General features: G+C 42.9%; 1 protein-coding gene across 3 annotated transcripts in view; it reads left to right on the top strand.

Annotated features, from left to right (window-relative positions):
- The first annotated feature begins 2,120 nt into the window (after positions 1–2,120).
- Positions 2,121–19,295, top strand: part of ndst3 (N-deacetylase/N-sulfotransferase (heparan glucosaminyl) 3) — a 41,662-nt gene continuing 24,487 nt past the window's right edge. The window contains exons 1-6 of one of the 3 annotated variants that reach the window (XM_018695840.2): positions 2,121–2,576; positions 4,206–4,297; positions 4,415–5,708; positions 14,783–14,870; positions 16,703–16,857; positions 18,728–18,913. In XM_018695840.2, coding sequence (XP_018551356.1) covers positions 4,710–5,708; positions 14,783–14,870; positions 16,703–16,857; positions 18,728–18,913 — 1,428 coding nt within the window. In that variant the 5' untranslated portion in view covers positions 2,121–2,576; positions 4,206–4,297; positions 4,415–4,709. The remainder of the gene's footprint in view (positions 2,577–4,205; positions 4,298–4,414; positions 5,709–14,782; positions 14,871–16,702; positions 16,858–18,727; positions 18,914–19,295) is intronic. The other 2 variants (XM_018695839.2, XM_018695841.2) reach the window with 2 other exon arrangements.

Below are 19,295 nucleotides of genomic sequence, written 5' to 3'. Positions count from 1 at the left end.
AAATAGCAGCAGCATCAAGCAGCCAACACACCTTAGCAAAGCTCAAGCATGTTGTTTACACTGTGGGAGGCAAAGAGCTGATACATCTCAGAGAGCTGCTAGTTTGAGCAATAGATCCTGCGCTTTGTGGAAACAGCCAGGATAGGAGAGTATCATTATTAGTGCCAGGGCTCAGGGTCTATTATGTTTACAGTGCGAGTATGCAACTATCTGTCCAATGTTTTGTTTTGTTTTTAATTAGGGGGGTATGGTGTGAACGTTGCAATGCCCGCCCTGACTCCTGGGATGATGTGATGCATCGTGATGATAATGTCTTTTCCTGTTTTTACACTCAAGCTCCATTTGCTCTCTTCAGGCCTCGCACAGGACTAGAGAGTCACAGAGCCACCATTTAGCTCTCAGCAGGGAGAGAGAAGAGGGGGGAATCAGTCGCTCCTCCTCTCTTATCTCTCACTTAACAAAAGCCTCTGATGAAGACAACAAGCATTCTCCCTCTCCTGCTCTCTGGCTCTCTTGCTCTCTCTCATTTGTCTCTTGCTCTCCTCTGTTTAACAGTCAGAGTGCTAGTTGAACATGGCAGCTCTGACACTTTTCACATCTCCAGTCCTTTGTTGTGTGTTCTGTCACATATATGTGTGTGTGTGTGTGTGTGTGTGTGTGTGTGTGAGAGAGAGAGAGAGAGAGAGTGACTACATCCTTGTGTGTATTGTTATGTATAGCACAGACTTGCTTGTGTCGTATACTCTATGTGTCAGAGTGAGCATACGCTTACACGTGTGTGCACGCACGTTCTCTTTCTCAGCTGTCTCAGGAGCTATTGTTCTGTCGTTTGCGGCACACATGCATAGAAACACATATTCATTGTAGCCTACGCTGCAGCCTATATATACACAGCTGCCCAGTTTTCCTTTTTGGCTTATTGTCTCCCACTAGCACCATAGCAGAAGTGGTTCTTAGCTTGTAATGTGGAGGAAATGGGTGAACAGCCTCTCTAATTACACTTCACCCACTGACACTAATTTACATACAAACACAATCGCACTCCAATCCAAACCTTCATTATCTTTGGATTCCACTCTGTAGGGCATGATATTCTGGCTGTTATATTTCATTCAAGCTCTGTTTCTCTGCTCAGCTACTTAGTCATTACACTAACTGAGAGCCACGAATAGGGACATTTCCAGTGAGAAGTAAAAAAAGCAATATACCAGTATGAAAATGATTTTTCTTTCTCCATGCTGTGTTCATTATGTGCATCTGTGTGCATACCTTAGTGTACTTGTATGGTGGCTGTGTGTGAACTGAGAGCATGACTGCGTGTCTGCCTTTTCTCTGGGGTTCATACATTTTCCTCACACTTCTGGCTTGTGTTCTCTCTCTCTCTCTCCTCTCTCTCTCCACACACACACACACACTGCATGCACAAACACTAAATAAGCTCTATTGTAAGTCCATTACAATGTGAATGAGGGGCCCACCAGCTCCATTGAGATGTGTGTGTGTGTGTGTGTGTGTGTGTGTCAGTGGAAATAGGTTAGGGAGATTGATGAACTATAGGAGTAGAAAAAGGAACACCTAATCAAGTTAAAAACACTGTATGATTGACATGCTGTGCCTGGTTGACTGACATTCTACAGAAGTGGGCATAATGGCGCTGATTCATATATGTGTGTGTCTGGTGAACATGCGTGAGCAGGTGTGTTTTGAATACTGAATGTCAGAAATGTGCTCTATTCGTCGTCATGACTGGTGCCATTCTCGATTGTGTGAAAATGTATTTTTACACCAGACACAGTCTAGGTGTTCCTCCTCCTTTTCCCTCTTTTTTTTTTTTTTTTAATCCTTGAGTGCTACAACTTGTGCAAGGAGCAGGAGAGCAATCAGCAAGGCGCGCCATTAACTTGCACCGGTGCGTATCCGTGTGTGACATCCCTCATCCGACTAACACCAACTAACGGGCCGTGAGCTTTTACCGGGGCCCGTGATCGCTGATGCCCGAGAAAAAGGCTGTTTGTGTCAATCAAACCCCTCCCCTCCGCTCCCTTCTGCCCCCCCCCCCCCCCCCACCTACCCACCCACTCTCCCTCGATCGCCTCCACTTGTGTAGGCACTCTTAAAACCGGAGCATTTACGCACGGCAGTCAGTCGTTAACGGACAGCCTGATATCGGTGGTCCTCCGTCTACTCGCCGCCTAATCTCCACCTTAAAGAGCAGAGATAAACGGACAAGTGGGCAGAGCGAGAGAGAGAGAGAGAGAGAGAGGAGAGAGAGATCGGGAGGAAGACAGCGGGGGAGACGAGAGTAAGAGAAAGAGAAGAATGATGAAAGGGGGGAGGAGAGCGGATCATTCCGCCTGACCGCCCCTGCTGCTCTAGTGGAGGATAGAGAGAGAGAGAGAGAGAGAGAAAGAGAGAGCGAGCGAGAGGGGAGATGGCACAACGCTTCAGCATCCAAAACACACGGGAGTGGTGCGCCACCGAGACCGGAGCCCCGGACCCACCCGAAGCAGCATTACGTTCACCGCTCTCCCGTCACGCCTCCTCCCCGCACGGCAGCGCCTCAGCCTCGGTTAGAGGTAAGTGGCCGAGTCGGTCTTCATTCTCAACGTAAACTTCAGCGGTAGGAAGCAGAATGGGAAAAGTCAATTGAATCATCTGCCGTTAGTTTGAGTACATCTTTCTGCCTGTTTGTAGTCAGGGATGTTTATGATGCGGGGTTGCTTTCTTTTTCATTGTATTTTCATTCGAGATTTAACGACACTAACAGGATAGCAGACTTTATAGACTTTAGATTTATCACCGCTTTTGAGTTTTGAGTCCAGTTCTAAGTGTTTATCCCGTGCATAACACCACGAGACAGACTCAAAACTGCATGCTTTCTCTGGCTCCCAGAAACTACTGCAAATATAAATAACAAATAGACTAATAATATTATGGCAAAACGCCAAAATGACAAAACACTGCTGATTTTACATCTTTACTTTCCAATTTAAATTTGAATTTAAAAATAGTTCCAAAACTTTTTCACGTAGCATTTCACAAAATGCTGCCTGGAACGGGACTTGCAGGCAATGCAAACTTGGATTTCTTTTTCCATATTGCATGCTCTATAATACCACTGGGAGTTATGTAGTTATTGAAATAACAGGCGAAAACTTCCATGTGAAGTCTCCTGTGTTAATCCGATTCCAGCGCCCTCCTGTGGCCCCTGATGGTGGGACACACGCATACCTATAGTAACAGGTTCAACCACAATTCACCTACAGTTGAAACACTCGGCTGTGAGTCAGATTTGGTGCTTTCCCTGCGTGTGAACTTCAAAACACTAGTTTGAATTGAACCCTCTAAACCCATTTAAGACTGAGTGTTCTTGGCACATGAGACAGTCTACACCACATTTATTTGGTGTGTAATAAAAGTAATAAAACCCCAACAGAAGGTGTTTAACGGTTAGTATTCTTATTGAAGCACCAATTAGGATGACACACATTTTATGAAAGCAAATGTTTTTTCAATTTCCAGTATCATATTTAAGGGATATGACTGGAGTCTCTTCTTTATGACCTTCTCTTTGTGTGTGTTCTCTAAAGACGAGGAACAAGGAGAGAAGGATGGGGAACGTGAGGAAGGACTATTGATATTCAAACAGACAGAAGGAGAGAAAGAGGGGGTGTGGATAGATAGAGAGAGAGAGAGAGAAAGGGGGAGTGAAGCATGGAGAGAAAAGAGAGAGAAAAAGATGCTGTGGGATCTTTTCTTCTCCCTGGCTCCCGGCACATACATTAAGATGCTAATCCTGGTCTTTTTTGTCTCTTTCTATAATTCATTGCATTTTGTTCCTCTCTCTGCTCTTTCTCTCAGTCTCTCTTATTCTTGCACTTTTCCCTCGCTCGCCATTTCCTCTGTACTGTCATCGGTTCCCCCCAGATTAGTGCTCCTGGCAAAGGGATTCCAGCTCTAATTTTGTGGTATTTCAGATGATTAGGTTCAGAAATAGGACAGAAGTGCACAGAGTTTGGCGCAATTAGAGGAATTCTCTGTAGAGCTTTGTGGGACTGATTAGTTGAGCTCCCATCCACCTCTCTGCGCTGCCATATTAACACACAACCAGCTGTTGTTTATTTGTGAGGATTGACTTTTGTGTTGTGTTTGTGCTTTTAACTGTGATGTCACTTTGTGTATGTGTGTGTGTGTGTGTGTGCCAGAGGTTGGATAAGCCCTAAGGATGCAAGTTGTTTTCAATCAGCTCTGTAGTTACCAGCTGTGCCCTCACATTCCCCAGGGTGGCACAACCTAGGTACAAACACACACACACACACCCATGTGCACGCAGGCAGAGAACTAATGCATACTATTCAACCTTGCCCAACAGATTCACTCTTTCTTCTTTTCTCCTTGTCCCCTTTCTCTGCAGACATTAATCATCACTTGCTCCATATCTGCGTGTGATTCCTCCGTGAGGATTGGAAGGAGAGTGCGCCGACTGCATTTCCTCAATGAAGACCTTTGTTCCCCGACATCCGGTGTAGCTCCCTTCTCCATCTGCCATGGTGACATGACGCACCCCTGAGTGGCTTTGCTCCTTTCTTGCACACACTGACAATCTCTTGGGCGCGTCAAACCCCCAAACTCGTGCAGACACACACTTGCCTCCAGCAAACTAAAAAAGACATCTCCTCCTCCTACGCACAACACCTCCCCAGTTTGCGATGACGGTGGCCGTGCGATTCCGGCGCCACTTACGCAGGCTCCTGCTCCTGCTGGCCTCCTGCTGTCTCCTCTCCCTCCTCCTCTCTGCTTACTTTCTCTTCACAAACTCCTCCCCTTCCATGCAGCTCGGACAATCTCCTGAACCCGCCTGCTCCCAGCCGCTCTCCATGTCCCCGTACCGACAACTCCCATACCCGTACCCGCCCAACCCCCCTCACACACATGTCCACACTGACCCAGTAGTGCTGGTTCTGGTGGAGTCCCAATACTCCCAGCTTGGTCAGGACATTGTGGCTATATTGGAGTCAGCACACTTCCAGTTCCGCATGGAGATTGCCTCAGGGAAGGGCGACCTTCCGCCGCTGACAGAAAAGGGCCGCGGACGATATTCGCTAATCATTTATGAGAATCTGTTAAAGTATGCACATGCAGACACATGGAACAGACAGCTGTTGCATCAATACTGCACTGAGTACAGAGTGGGCATCATAGGTTTCTACCGCTCCACCGAGAACTCGCCACCTCTTCTCAAACTCCGAGGCCTCCCGCTGGTGTTAAGGACCAACCAGGCGCTTTGGGACTGCTGCGTGGTGTCAAGCTCTCCCCTTCTCCACCTGACCAAGCCCGGCACGGATCGAGGGGCCTTACCTGGGGAAGACTGGACCTCCTTCTCCTCAAATCACTCCACGTACCAGGCTGTGCTGCATGCACGGGCCAAGGAAGGAGCAGGAGCAGGCAGTGGCGATAATCCAGGGTCTGGCTTCGGTTTAGGCCTCCAAGCCACTGTGGTACAGGACATGGGACTGTATGATGGGGTGAGGAGGGTGCTATTTGGCCAGGGACTGAGCTACTGGCTCCACAGACTCATCCTGGTGGATGCCATCTCCTACCTCACAGACAGGAAGCTTACTTTGGGTCTGGACCGGCACCTTCTGGTGGATATAGATGACATTTTCGTCGGGAAGGAAGGGACACGCATGAACGTCAATGATGTGAAGGTAGAGGTGGGGTGGGGTGGTGTGTGTGTGTGTGTGATAATTGTGCGTTAGAAAGAGACAGAGTGGAATAGATGAATTCATGTTGGGGCAGTGGTGTTGTCTTCGATTTTTGATTCTGCTCTCAACTTCTAAAAACAGTAATTGATGACAGTGCAGTGGTGAAGATAAGAACTGTTTACTTGTAAGTAAAAAAGATTTTACCAGAGTGTATTTGAGAGTATTTTAGCTCGGGCACGGGTGCACCGAGGGGGTACTTGGAGAAGCTAATGCGTGTCTGTGTGTAACATCTCTCTGTGTTGTGTACTAAGTGCATATGTGTTGGGGTACAGCGAGAGGGTATTTATCTCAAATGGAGGTTTAGCCAGAAGTAAAGAGGCCATTTAAAGGAACAAAGACATGGAGTGAAAGAGAGAAAGAGGAGGGGTGAGAAGAGAGAAAGAGAGGTAGTGAATGAGCCAGTGAAAAGATGAATGGCACTTATTCCTCTTTTCCCACGTTCCTCCTCTTAGGGAAACTAAAGGAGAGTCAGCCATGCAGCCTGCCTCTCAAGACATCTATTGTTTCAACACACACGCTTGCATGAGCAAACACACACACACTCACATGCAGATGGACGTGCACCTCCGACGCATGTATACATACAGCAATACAGTGTGCGCACACACTCATATGCATATAAACCCTTATTTATTTGTTATTGTATTATTTTTGAGAGGAAAAAGAAAACATCTCAGATTTGCTGGAGTGGGGAATAAAACGCTCCTGCACAGGGAATTTTGTTTGAAATCTGTGGTCACATTCTCCCACTGCATCCTCAGAGCCATTCAAGGGAAACAAATTGTGTTTGGTGGGTTTTCATGTGTGTGTGTGTGTGTGTGTATGTGTGCAAGGGCTGTTAAGACAGGTGAGATGTATGTTACTCTGTGGTGATGTGCATGAGCTAAGACCAGGGGTGTCTGCCTGTCTCACTGCAGTCACAGGATGTACATGACATGAAAGTGTGTGTATGTGTATGTGTGGCTGTTTTCTGAATCAGTACTTTAGATTAGAATGTCACTTTCTGCCAGTGGCTGACACCTGTCCCATCAGACACTGAAAAAAAAGAAGGGCCACCTGTCCATGGCCTGAAACTTTGGGAGGAGATGAGAGGAATGGGGAGGCAGAGAAAACAGGAGTGTAGTGGGTGGTCAAGTGGAGAGGAATTCCACCCTTGAATATAAAAAAGATGCTTGTATCCAAAAAGGATAAAGGACTGCATATTCTCACACAGTCACACACACACAGGGCACACACACCCGTGCACGTACAGATTCACAAAATGAGCCCTCTCTAGTTGGAGTTTTCATTTTAAGTTTGCCTGACTCTTCAGCTTTGTAGCATAAATATACATGAGGATGAACCAGTGCCATAACAGAAGGACAGGGAGATGTGGATGGAGGAAGCGGATGAGAGAGAGAGAGATGGAGAGATAGACAGAGAGAGGGGCAGAAAAAGAGAGAGTGATGCCATTTGAAAAACTCATACTCCATCCATATTTCTACTCTACTTTCTCCTTCAGGATAGTTGGCAATCACAGAGAGGAAGAACTAGAAGAAAAAAAAATGAAGGAACAGAGTTGGAGGGAGAGAGGAAGGGAGGGGAAGGTGGAGTGTGGCACCTAGGGGAACTGCTAGCAGCTAACTTTGGGATTTCTGAGAAACAAAATGCTGAAGGGAAATGGGGAAGCAGAGGAAGGGAGGTGCAGGAGCAGGAATATGGTGATTTGTAACAGCCCTCCCCTTGGAGATGAAGAGCCTCAGGTAGAGTTGTCAGATTACAGTTCGAGCAAGGCTTATTTCAAGTGACAAGTTAGTATGCGCATGTAAACTGCACATATTCATAATCATGCGCAGCAAGCCATATTTTACTGTTATCTTCTCTTAATGTCTTTTCTCTTTGTCGTGATGTGGCGATTGTTTGACTAGTAAATCATGTCAGTTTCCAGAGGGGCTTGGAAATGGAAGTCTTTCCCTTGCAGCAAAATATCATTGAAAGGCTGTTGAAAGGATGACTCATATTAGAAGACCACGTGTCAAAATATCCATCCAGCTTTGGGTGAAGGCGACAGCTGAAAAGATGTCTCCTTGTGTCATTAAAAAGATTAATGCCTGTAGAATTCCAGGAATTATTTAATCATGAAAGCACAATGTAAAATTGAAGTCGTGTAAAACTAGTTGGCTCTGATGATGGCTTAGTAAAACAAGTAAATTGTTGTAGGGTAATTTCTGGTCAGACTGACAGACACCATAGATGACGTCTGGATGTCTCTGAATGTTTTATCAAAAAAATTCTAAATATTCAAACACTGAAACATGATTTTCTCATATGCAAATAGCAGTTACAAGACACCTCAGCACAAACATATCGCAAACAATAATTGTGAATGACACAAACTACACAAAAAACAAACTAGATGTAAAAATCTAAATCCTCTCTCATCTCCAGTGCTTCAAGAACAGCTTTTGTCTAACACTGTATCAGAGTATGTTACGGGATGTGTTATTGACCCATTAGTAGGACAAGGCGTTCGCACTGCCAATGTTAGAAATCCATTTTTACCTCTGTAGAGCCAACATTCAATCTCCTGTTCTCCCCGAGAAAAGAATAAGGAAGAGGAGTAAGACAGAGAGAGAGAGGCCAATTAAAATGCCACCCTCCTTCTCTCTGCACTCTTCATTAGACTCACCCCATGAGTTCATCTGGTGACAAACAATACCTACACCCCCTCCTGTCTGCACACACACACTCACGCACACAGCTGTATTTCCTCTATTAAAATGATTCACAGGGAGGCACCCTGCGGATGACATTTCTCAAAATGAGGGATGATGCCAGTCAAAAACTCCCATCAATGACGCGCTCGTGCCGGTGCTTGTGTGTGTGTGTGTTTTTTTTAATTCGCACGTGTTGGTTTCCTCCTCTCCTCTGCCTTGGAGTGGTCGTTAGGGAGGGTGTCCAATTCTCATCTTCAGATCCCTCTTTATCACCTGCTCCTTTCTCCCTTTCCTCCTCCTCCACTCACCTTCCTCCTCGCTCCCCTCCTCCACGGCCGAGTCATTGATCACTATCTCCGGCCTATTTGTATTCCTCCCTAAACCTCTCTCTCAACGCATTCTCCCTCTTTTCCTTCCTGTGGTGCTTTCTGAAGTGGTGTCATCTAAGTTGAGAGGACACACATGCATGTGAGCACACATACTGTATGTGGACTTACAAGCCAAGGCACACTCTCTTTGCACATGCTGTATATTTGGTATTTGTATGTATCTAAAGGAAGCTACTAGGGCTTGGTGAACAGTACAGTTATCTCATATCAACTCTGAACCTTTCAATGTTATGTGCAGATTCTCCCCATGTTTGTATGGGCTTGTGTTAGAGTGTCCAAAGAGGACTGTTGTCATGTCAGAGGAAATCCCCTGCATCTTTTTTTGCCTATTTTATGTTGTGACAGTCCATCCCTTGTACTCCCTGAAAAGGAATAATTAGGCAAATGAGATTAAAACATGCTTTTCCAAAGAGACGGTGGGGCAATTTTTTTGCAATTTCACAATTTTGTTTCATTTGGCAAGTCAAATAATTGCTACTTTCATGTGGCCTAATAAGCCATTAAATGCAATTTTGCCTTTAGGACAGAACAGGAAGCCTGTTTTAACATCTTATCCAGCTAGAAGGTAGTTATTTTAGACATTACTTCATAGCACCACAGAATCTATGAGTGACTATAGTGGATAATAGGGTAGTGATGTTTGAAATGAAGTGCTTAAATGTCTAGGCTGAAGTGTTTTTTCATGTGCTCATGATCACTCTGGTCTGGCAATGACCTAAAATTGAAGACCCCCCAAAAAATTCAGACTTCTCTGAATGTTTTTGGCTTAGCAGTCTGTAATTTATTGTGCAGTCCTACTTAGAGTTAATCTTTAGACCTAATTAAGTATGATGCATATTTGCCACTTAAGTCAATGGAACTGATCTCATTCCATATCCGTTTATTACTTTGCCAAATACTATTACAAAAGTAATGAAGAAAAGACATAAACAGTGGAGAAAAGATTTGAAAACCAATGAAGAGACACAAAGAAGCAGGAAAAAAGGAGACTGCTTTTGGTCTTTTGTCACAAGAGGCATGCAAAATTCTTTAATTTGTCAGACGACATCATTCATTTAATACATGGCAAAGGCTGCCGCCTTTATTAAGAAACCTTGGGTATTAGATCTTAATGGTTTTTAAAATGACAAAGTTGCAGGTGGGAAAGGGTAAAAAGAGATGACATATAGGATGGCAGAGGAAAACAGGATATTGCTTCCAGCATGATGCTTCCTGACGTCTGCTTTCATTCGCCCCCTGATCTGGACAAGTGAAATTATCACAGTCAGCCCTGCAGGGAAGAAGAAGTTTTACAGTTATGCTATTAGAGAGAGAGAGAGAGAGAGAGAGAGAAATGCTGTTACATATTTATGTATCAGGGGTTTTAATTTTTATGTTTTTTTAACATAAAGTACAAAAAAGATGGTCATTATGGTGTCATTGTAATGAATACTCTTAAGCAACATATGTCAACAAGAAAATTATCTTAATAACTTTTTTTGGTTAAATTAACGATTTTTGTCAGTGCTCTTGTTTTTACTCCAAATTAACTCTGAGAATGTGGCAGTGCGCCATGCATTTTCTTGCACAAAATGAGGCAGGTTTTGCGGTCACAGCAATCACTGAAACTCAAAAATCCTTGAAGGGCTGCCAAGTAGAATTTAGTGCAAGTATAGCAATGCCAAAGCAATCACAAGTACCTTGGATCCGTAAATGCAAGTGAATAGATGATTTTGTAAAATGCTCCAATATGAAAAGCTACACTGACTCGAATCTGACACGCGAGACTGGAAGTGAGACAGAGAAGGGAAGAGTAAGCAAAAGGAAGACTGGCGTTAACTGGCAAAGTACTCTTCCTCCTCATCAAATAGAGATGCCTGACCCAGTTAAATTTGCTGGTTTAGTTTTTCATATTACATGCACTGATACACACACACGCACAGACACAAACACATGCACTTGTGTAGATGAATCAAGAACTTTGACCTGCTTTTGTACAAGACTTAAACCTCCATAAAATGTGCCTTTCTTGCTCCTCTCAGCCCACTCCCCAGACTGTTTGTACACAAAATCCCACGCACAAATAAGTTCTTTTTTAATTACTTTTGTTATTTTAGATCTCCCAGCCAGGCTTAAGGCTGTGAATAGAATAGAAAAGAAAAGAAAAGAAAGAGTGCTAAGGCAAGAATGACAGAATGGGGATATGGAGGAGAGGTGGTTGGTGTAAAGGGTTTGTGAAAGGCAGTGAATGCCAGCTGTCCAGATGTCTGTCTCCCATCTGTTTGAACCCCAACATCTAGCTGGCACCTCTTCCATTTCTAACCACATACACATGCAAGAACACACAGACACACACATACACACTGTCACTTTCACATACACAAAAACAAACTGGCAATGCTTCTGACACTAGCAGTGTTAGGCAGCTGTGGGATTGGGCACAGAAATGAGGGCTATCGCTAACGGCTAATCCCAGTGTGTGTTTACCTTCATCGCTAGGATTGTCAAGATCTCTCACATGCTACATAGTCCCACCTCCCGCTAATCCAAATCCCCCCTTCTTTCTTATGAAGTATCTCTTATGGCCCGTTTTAAAACCATCTTCAGCTTTGAGCTCAGTATCCAGTGGACAGATTGGCTCCATATTGCTTAAAGCCCCCCCAACTCTCCCAGATCTGCTGCCGTTACCCTCAGAAAAACAGCAGGAGGGGACTTCATTGTCCCTCAGATCCAGAGACAGAATTCTGTCATATGTTTCCGTCTTAGATATCTACTCTTTTTTTTTATTGCTGGGTGTAGTATTTACCTACTGTTCTTCCTTCTCGTAGTGATCTACAGTAGTGCTCTCATAGCTAAGGTCTCAAGTTTAATTACAATCTGCCCTGCACATTGTTTGCTGTGTGGTTCACTCAGGTGTTAACAAAACATCCTGTTACCATTTCTCTGGTTGTGGTATCCTGATGTGGTTGTGTTATGAATATTTTACCAGCAATTCACAGGTTTTAAGGACCTTTTACCTGAAACCCATAACTGGCAAACAAACATTAATTCTATTATCTGGAGAGCCTTTTCATAGGACACGCACACTGAGTTTAGACTATAGTGCAATTCTTAAAGGCCCTGAAATGAGCTTTATAGCTAAACTACTTGTCAGTTGGTTGAATAACTTTGGAAAGCCCCTGCTCCAACACTTTTCCTATGTCAGATCTCAAAAAAAGTTTCAAATAAATTGAAGTCACACCAAATCTCTATGTACAGGGTTTGAAATTCTAAAGTAATTCAAGTGTCAAGACAATAAAATGTTACAATATTCTACATTGTAGTGTTTATTGTCTTATACTTGCCCTTAAAACTGCACTGAAACCAGTAAACTGTAAAGTTTACCCACAAAATGTAGCCTATTATGCGATTCAAACCACTTTGCACAGTACTGAAACATGCTTGAGATAGCTGATCCATCACAGAGAGCAATTTGGTGTCTGTGAAAGTTTCATAATCAGTGCTACAGTTGCAAACTGGGAGTATTTTGAAAACTCTCCTTGTTAGTCTCTGATGTGTTAGATTTGAGCGTTGCTTGCTGAACAACCTCATTGATGAAAGAAATGGCCCAATTCACATTGCCTCTTTCAGAACTCTTTTTTTTTCTAGGCTCTTTGTTGGGCTGATTTCACAGTGGTACAGTGGTTAGCACTGTCACCTCACAAAGGTTCCAGGTTCGAACCCCAGTACGGGCCTGTCGCTTTTCTGTGTGGAGTTTGCATGTTCTCTCCAGGTGCTCCGGCTTCCTCCCACAGTCCAAAGACATGCAATAGGTTAGTTGGTGACTGTAAATTGCCCGTAGGTGTGAATGTGAGTGTGAATGGTTGTTTGTCTATATATGTTGGTCCTGCGATGGACAGGCGATCCGTACAGGGTGTACCCTACCTCTCCCCCAAATGACAGCTGGATAGCTCCAGCGACCTTAATGGATAAACAGTATAGATAATGGATGGATGGGCTGAATTTTCCAAAACAAGGAAAGATTTTTTTAAGGAGTTCTTGAGTGACAAACTAATATCTATAGATGCAGCAACAAAGAAAGTTTTTAAAATGGTTCTTTGTTCATAATGGCATTACTAGTCATATTTAGAGGTGATAAAATGTTGACTGTGATAGTTAGTGGGCTAAAACAAGCAAAAGCCAGCTGTATGGTCTCGCAAAAATTTCCAGCATGGCGCTTCTGTTTTCTGCTATGGATGTTAGGTAGCGGAATACAAATGAGGTGTTTAAGCTAATATACTGCACATTTGGACACACACCTACGCCTATTCTCACAGTTACCAACACGCACGTTAATAATGCATTTTGACCAAGTGCATCGGGGAGCTTATATTGAGTTACAATGCAAAGCACTCAGCTACAAACTTAATTTAATTCTTAAGTCTTTGTATCCACACATTTATGTGTGTGTGGATAGGCAAATCTGCATGTGTGCATGCGTGCGCGCGCCTGTGTGTGTTTGTGTGTGTAAGATGTAGAGGATGTCATAACAGAGGAGACAGGGGATCAGATTATGGAGCTGTGCACATCTGTCAGCATGTAGCCATCTTCAACACCATTAGATTAGAGATAATGAAGACACTCTGTGCATGTGTCTGTATATTTGTTAGTTTGGGAGACACACACACAGGAGGAAAAAGGGTGAAAAGAGAGTGGTAGAGAGAGAGGGGGGGGGAAGAGAGAGAGACTGCCTGGAACCGATTCCTCACTCTGACATCAGCTGCTCAGGTCTTGTAAATCAGGGAAGGTTCCTGGGGATCGATTAAAAGCAGCATGACAAAGACTGGTAATAGAGATATGGCGCATAGCCCAAAAAGAGGGACCCAGCAGATTGAAATATACAGAGAATAATAGAGTTTTATAAATAAACAAAATATATGTGTGGGAGCAAACAGTGAGAAGTGCAACGATAGCAATAAGACGGGGTGGGAGAGTGCGAGGGGAGAGAGTTGTAGAAAGGGAGAGAGCGATCTTTCCTCCATGCTGCTTCAGCCTTCCTTTCAAATTAGAGCAGCCCCGTCTCCTGAGAATGTGACATTTTCACGGAGCAAGCGAGGGAGAGATGGAGGTTCAGAGAAGGGGAGGGGTGGGGTGGGGGGACACAAATGGGGAAGGGGGGCAGAGAGGCGACTGCAGGTTCTCAGAAGTGGGAAGATGGAAGAATAGAGGGTGAATCGGAAAGAGGAGGCGGCGGCAGAGGAGGAGAGAGAGATTTTTGGGGGTGGGGGGTGTCAGGATTTTACTCGGTAGTGTTAGGGATGGATGGAGAGAATGATGGGAAGGGAGGAGTGTGTGTGTGTGTGTGTGTAGGGGGGGTTATTAGTCCACCCTCCAGAGGCTACTAATGCACTGACCTTCATTAACTCGCATTACTGTCGGTGTGTGTGACTGTGTGTGCGACTGTGCAACTCTCTTTAGTTAACACTCATTACAGAGTCTTTGTTTAAAGGCCAGTAAACTAATGAAGTCATTAAATAAGTGGAGAAAATCCTGATTCAAGTATTGAAACCAGAGACTGAGGTAACTTTAAGGACAGGAGCAGCCACTGGAACACTCAGGCACACAGAAAACAGACAAAATATAATGAAGCGCGCTGTGATAACAGCATGTTGGTGACTGCTCCCATTGTCATGCCATAGGATAAGCACTGATGAGAACACACAGCCATCGTGGTTGTTCTCAGAGGAACCAGAGTTCACTTAAATATACAACAGAGAGACATAAGACCTGAATCAGACAGATCAGGTGTTTATTGGTGCTAGTGCAGGTTAGGGAGAGATGAACTTGATATACTGTGCTCTGTCTGCATATTGAAGTGGTTGAATGTAATTCTGTCACTAATGTTTGTTTATCTATCTATCTATCTATCTATCTATCTATCTATCTATCTATCTATCTATCTATCTATCTACAGGCTCTCCTTGATATTCAGAAACAGCTGCGTTCTCAGATCTCGAACTTTACCTTCAATCTTGGCTTCTCTGGGAAGTTCTACCACACAGGTGCGTTCTGTTTATATGCTTTCCATTCGACTATACCAGTGCCAGATGAACACAGTAACAATGATGACTAACATAATAAAAACCTTACTGTGAAAAAACTTGGGCAGCACAGTGGTGGTGTCACCTCACAGCAAGGTTTCAGGTTCAAACCCCATTTTTCCCGGGGCTTTTCTGTGCGGAGTTTGCATGTTCTCGTCTTGCATGTGTGGGTTTCTTCCAGGTGCTCTGGCTTCCACCCAGAATCCAAAGGTGTGAATGTGAGTGTGAATGTTTATTTGTCTCTATATGTTAGCCCTGTGATAGACTGGCAATCTGTTCAGGGCGTACCTCACCTCTCGCCTAAAGTCAGCTGGGATTGGCTCCAGATCCTTAAGGATAAGTGGTATAGATAATGGATGGATGGGTGGAAAAAGCTATTGATAGCTGACTAGACTGAATAATTCTCACCTCACTTCATTCATTTCAGTGGGTGTCTCTGTAGACACTCAAAATGTCAATTGTCCAAATGGCAGAGGTTATGGTTTCGGATAAAGTAGTTTGCCTTTGTTAAATAAGAGCTATCCATGTCTTCCAAACTAGCATATCTTATATAGTAATTTCATGTAAGAGAAGGGCCACTTTTCACATTTTACTGTCACATTGGACACACACATTTTTTTTCTCAAAGGTCATGCACACAAACAACGCACAAACTCCTGTTTGTTCTCATGGTGAAGTGTCAGGATGAAGCTAAATGTTCTAAATGGAAATTTGCACCATTAACATTTGTTACGACCTAGCACAATCCATCATTTGCGAATGAAGCTCACACTAGTCAATTAACATGATTTAAATTATTTATAATTATATTAAGATAACACTCAATGTTGGTTAATAAGAGCAGTTAACTATTCTGTTGAAGTTGTGATAGAGATTGTGTACCTTTTAAATTTACAGTTACCAGAATTTACCATTTCAAATTTAGATCTGAACCAATTGTGTTTACAGTGATTATTTCTGTTGTTCATCTAAACATACAGTAAATAGTTTACAATCATGTGTCATCTTACTGCTGCCATGATATTAGATGAATAACAGTTGTTTAGAGAGGTCATGTATGTTCTGCCAAAATGAAATCAAAATAAAATAATTTAATTTTGAAATGACCATTGTTGTAAATTCAATATACTTAATTGCAATTGTAATAATAGATTTGGATAAACTACCTATGGAGTATTACACTTAAGGGCAGTGATAAGCACACTGCCAAATGTAATTTACTAAGATGAATTTGCAGCACAGTGGTCTTAGTGGGAGTACTCAGTCCCATACTGGCTTATGGAGTGTAAATGTGATAAGTTATCCTGTTCATCATAAAAAATGTTTTTTTTTTAAATCTCATACTATCTCTCGGTTTTGAGTTACGAAGTAATATTTATACAGGCATATTTGTGAGGCTGTGACTCACTGCTGTGCATTCTAAGCTCTCTTGTGGTTCCAAGGACAGATTTTATTGATTTCCTAGTTAAAGTGTCTAAATCTGCAGCAAGAGAACAAAGAAGTAGGATACACTGGGAAAGAAAAATAGAGGTGAGACTGAACATGATTGTAATTAGAAGAAATTCGATATAGAATGGAACATATTATCATAGCATCTTTTATTGCTATGGCATCACTTTTCATCTCCATGGTATCAGACTGCAACATAACCTTAAGATAACCCTGTTGCTTGATGATATACTATAACCTTACGCCAGAGAGAAGTTTTGATATTCTCTGAATCTACATGATGCACACATTTGTACATGTTTAATTCTTTGTCCTTGTGTGCCCTTGTGTTCTTGTGTGTGCAGGCACAGTGGAGGAGGATGAGGGAGACGATTTACTGCTGAAGTATGTGGATGAGTTCTGGTGGTTTCCCCACATGTGGAGCCACATGCAGCCTCACCTCTTCCACAACGAGTCTTCACTGCTGGAGCAGATGGTCCTCAACAAGGAGTTCGCTCTGGTGAGATGGATGCGCACGCACGCATGCACATTTCTTGCAGCTGTCTATTTTGTTGTTGCTTTTTGTGTGTGTGTCCTTTTAATCATGCATGCTTCCCATGATTGCTTTTTCTTCAAGGACGTCTGTTGCTGTTTTGTAATTGTAAGTGTTGTGTCTTTGCAACAGCACAAACACAAAAAAAAATCAGACGCCAGAATCAGAAACCATTAGGTTTATTGCCATGTAGGTTTTCATATACAACATAGTAAGTTTAAAAAATATAAAGAAAGATAATAGAAAATTTACAATAAAATATGAACAAAAATATGTACAGTGTGTTACTTAGATGAACAAGCTGTACAGTTGGAGGAATGTGTAGTATATTCACCAGGGAAAGTGCAAAAGTTCACAGTATGCAGTATAAAGAATGGGGGAAGGGGGGCAGTCCTCATCTTGTTTACATGATGTTCATGTGAAGGGAATTCACATCCTGCGTGTTGTTAGGTTTTTGTTTAAAATGAATTTTAGTTTACATGTTTTGCAGATGTGTCCAATGTAAACGAACCCCTATTATGTTGATTTAAAAAATATGGGAGGAATTACACTTCCTGCCTAATGCGTTGTGCTAATGCAAATTATGTTGAAGACATGTTGAAGAGACAAGTTTGGATCCAGAATGCAGTAGGAAAATAGTTTTACTCAAAATGCATTTTATAGTCCACTGTCCATTTCATCATGATTTTCAAGTTAACTTGTTCCTGAAAATGTTTGAATGTTGTTTATAAGACAGTATAATACAGTGTTTACTATCAGAGTATGAGAAAGTTGTTTGTTAAAGTTGTTGTTTATATCTGTTATAAATGATTTAACGTATGTATATAGTACCATACTGTATATTGGCTTGCTTTCCTTTTGTTTTCTTTTGCCTTTGTATGTAATGTAACTGGTGTCTTCTAAGCCCATGTGGGCTGGGCACCTGTCGTGTGCGACATTTGACTAATTTGTATTCTTACTGTTTGTGTGTGTGAACGATGTTGTTCACACACACAAACAGTAAGGATGCTTTTATAAATGGTACTGTCATGAACTCATTTTCTAAAACAAAAAAAACAAAACAAAGGAAAATATCCCATTTGGGGGTGATGCACTTATTTTGATGGGCACACCTGAGCCCCTTTTAATGTCTCCTGTTTAATCTGAAGTCCACAAGGTCGAGTGCTTTTTGTTGCTCTGCTCTACTTGGTTTTGCTGTGCTTTTCTGGTATGTTTATGTGTGTGTGTGTGTGTGTGTGTGAGAGAGAGAGAGAGGGTGGTGATGATTTGTGTGACTGTGTCTTGTCTCACACACACAGTACAGTGAGGGAGGTTGGTTCATGTTGTTGAAGGTGAGCATGATCATAAAGTGTGATCCCTAACCTCTATTGTACACACACATACATATGCCACTCCCTCATCCCCCGGCCACTGATGCTTAGCTTTGACAGTGTGTGTAGGTGTGTGTCAGAGCCAAGGACAACACCATCAGTCTGCGAGATGTACCCAGCAACCATCCACCCTCACACTCACACACACACACACACACACACACACACACACACACACACACACACACACACACACATGCTCACACACACACACACACACATGCCACACACACACACACACACATGCTCACACAAACTATATATTTTTTAATTTCCACCCCGAAGGCCAGCGTCGTAACAAACACAACACAAACCACGTGCTTCTTGTACAAGGTCAGACTGTCGGGCTCTGTGTGTTTATTTGCTTTCATGTCCTTTGCCAGAGTTGTAAATGCACTATAACTTTTGTGTTTATGTATATAACCCTCACGTGTGTGTCTGTGTGTGTATGTCCTTCCCCTGTTCAGGAGCACAACATCCCTGTGGACATGGGCTATGCCGTGGCCCCTCACCACTCAGGTGTCTACCCGGTACACCTGCAGCTGTACGAGGCTTGGAGGCGTGTGTGGAACATCCGAGTCACCAGCACAGAAGAGTACCCTCACCTCAAGCCTGCCCGCTATCGCAAGGGCTTCATCCACAACAACATCATGGTGAGGGGACAACACGGTTAATCGCATTTCTGTGAAAAGCATTCCATAAATGCACTGTGATCAGCTGACACATACATATAAAATATTGATTGGCACCTTCACAAGTACATGCATACTGGATTTTTGTAATAGACGATTTCATGTTTTCTTGTGCCAAAAAGACATTTTCAGACATTCTCATTTAAAATATATATTAAATATATATTTGCCTGTAATATATATTATATATTACAGGCAAATACTGTATCTTCATGATTATTTAATATTTTTCCCCACTATTTTGATTCTTTTTCCTGCTTTTTTCATCGTTTATAGTGCTAGAGGTAATATTCATTAAGGTTGTTGTGCCACAGCTGTTTGTTGTGGTTTTCCCACGATACAG

This window comes from Lates calcarifer, linkage group LG5, assembly GCF_001640805.2.
Source record: "Lates calcarifer isolate ASB-BC8 linkage group LG5, TLL_Latcal_v3, whole genome shotgun sequence".
In the NCBI taxonomy this organism is placed as follows: Eukaryota; Metazoa; Chordata; class Actinopteri; family Centropomidae; genus Lates; species Lates calcarifer.
Note: the sequence above shows the minus strand (reverse complement) of the source record. Positions and strands in the feature narration are given on the sequence as shown.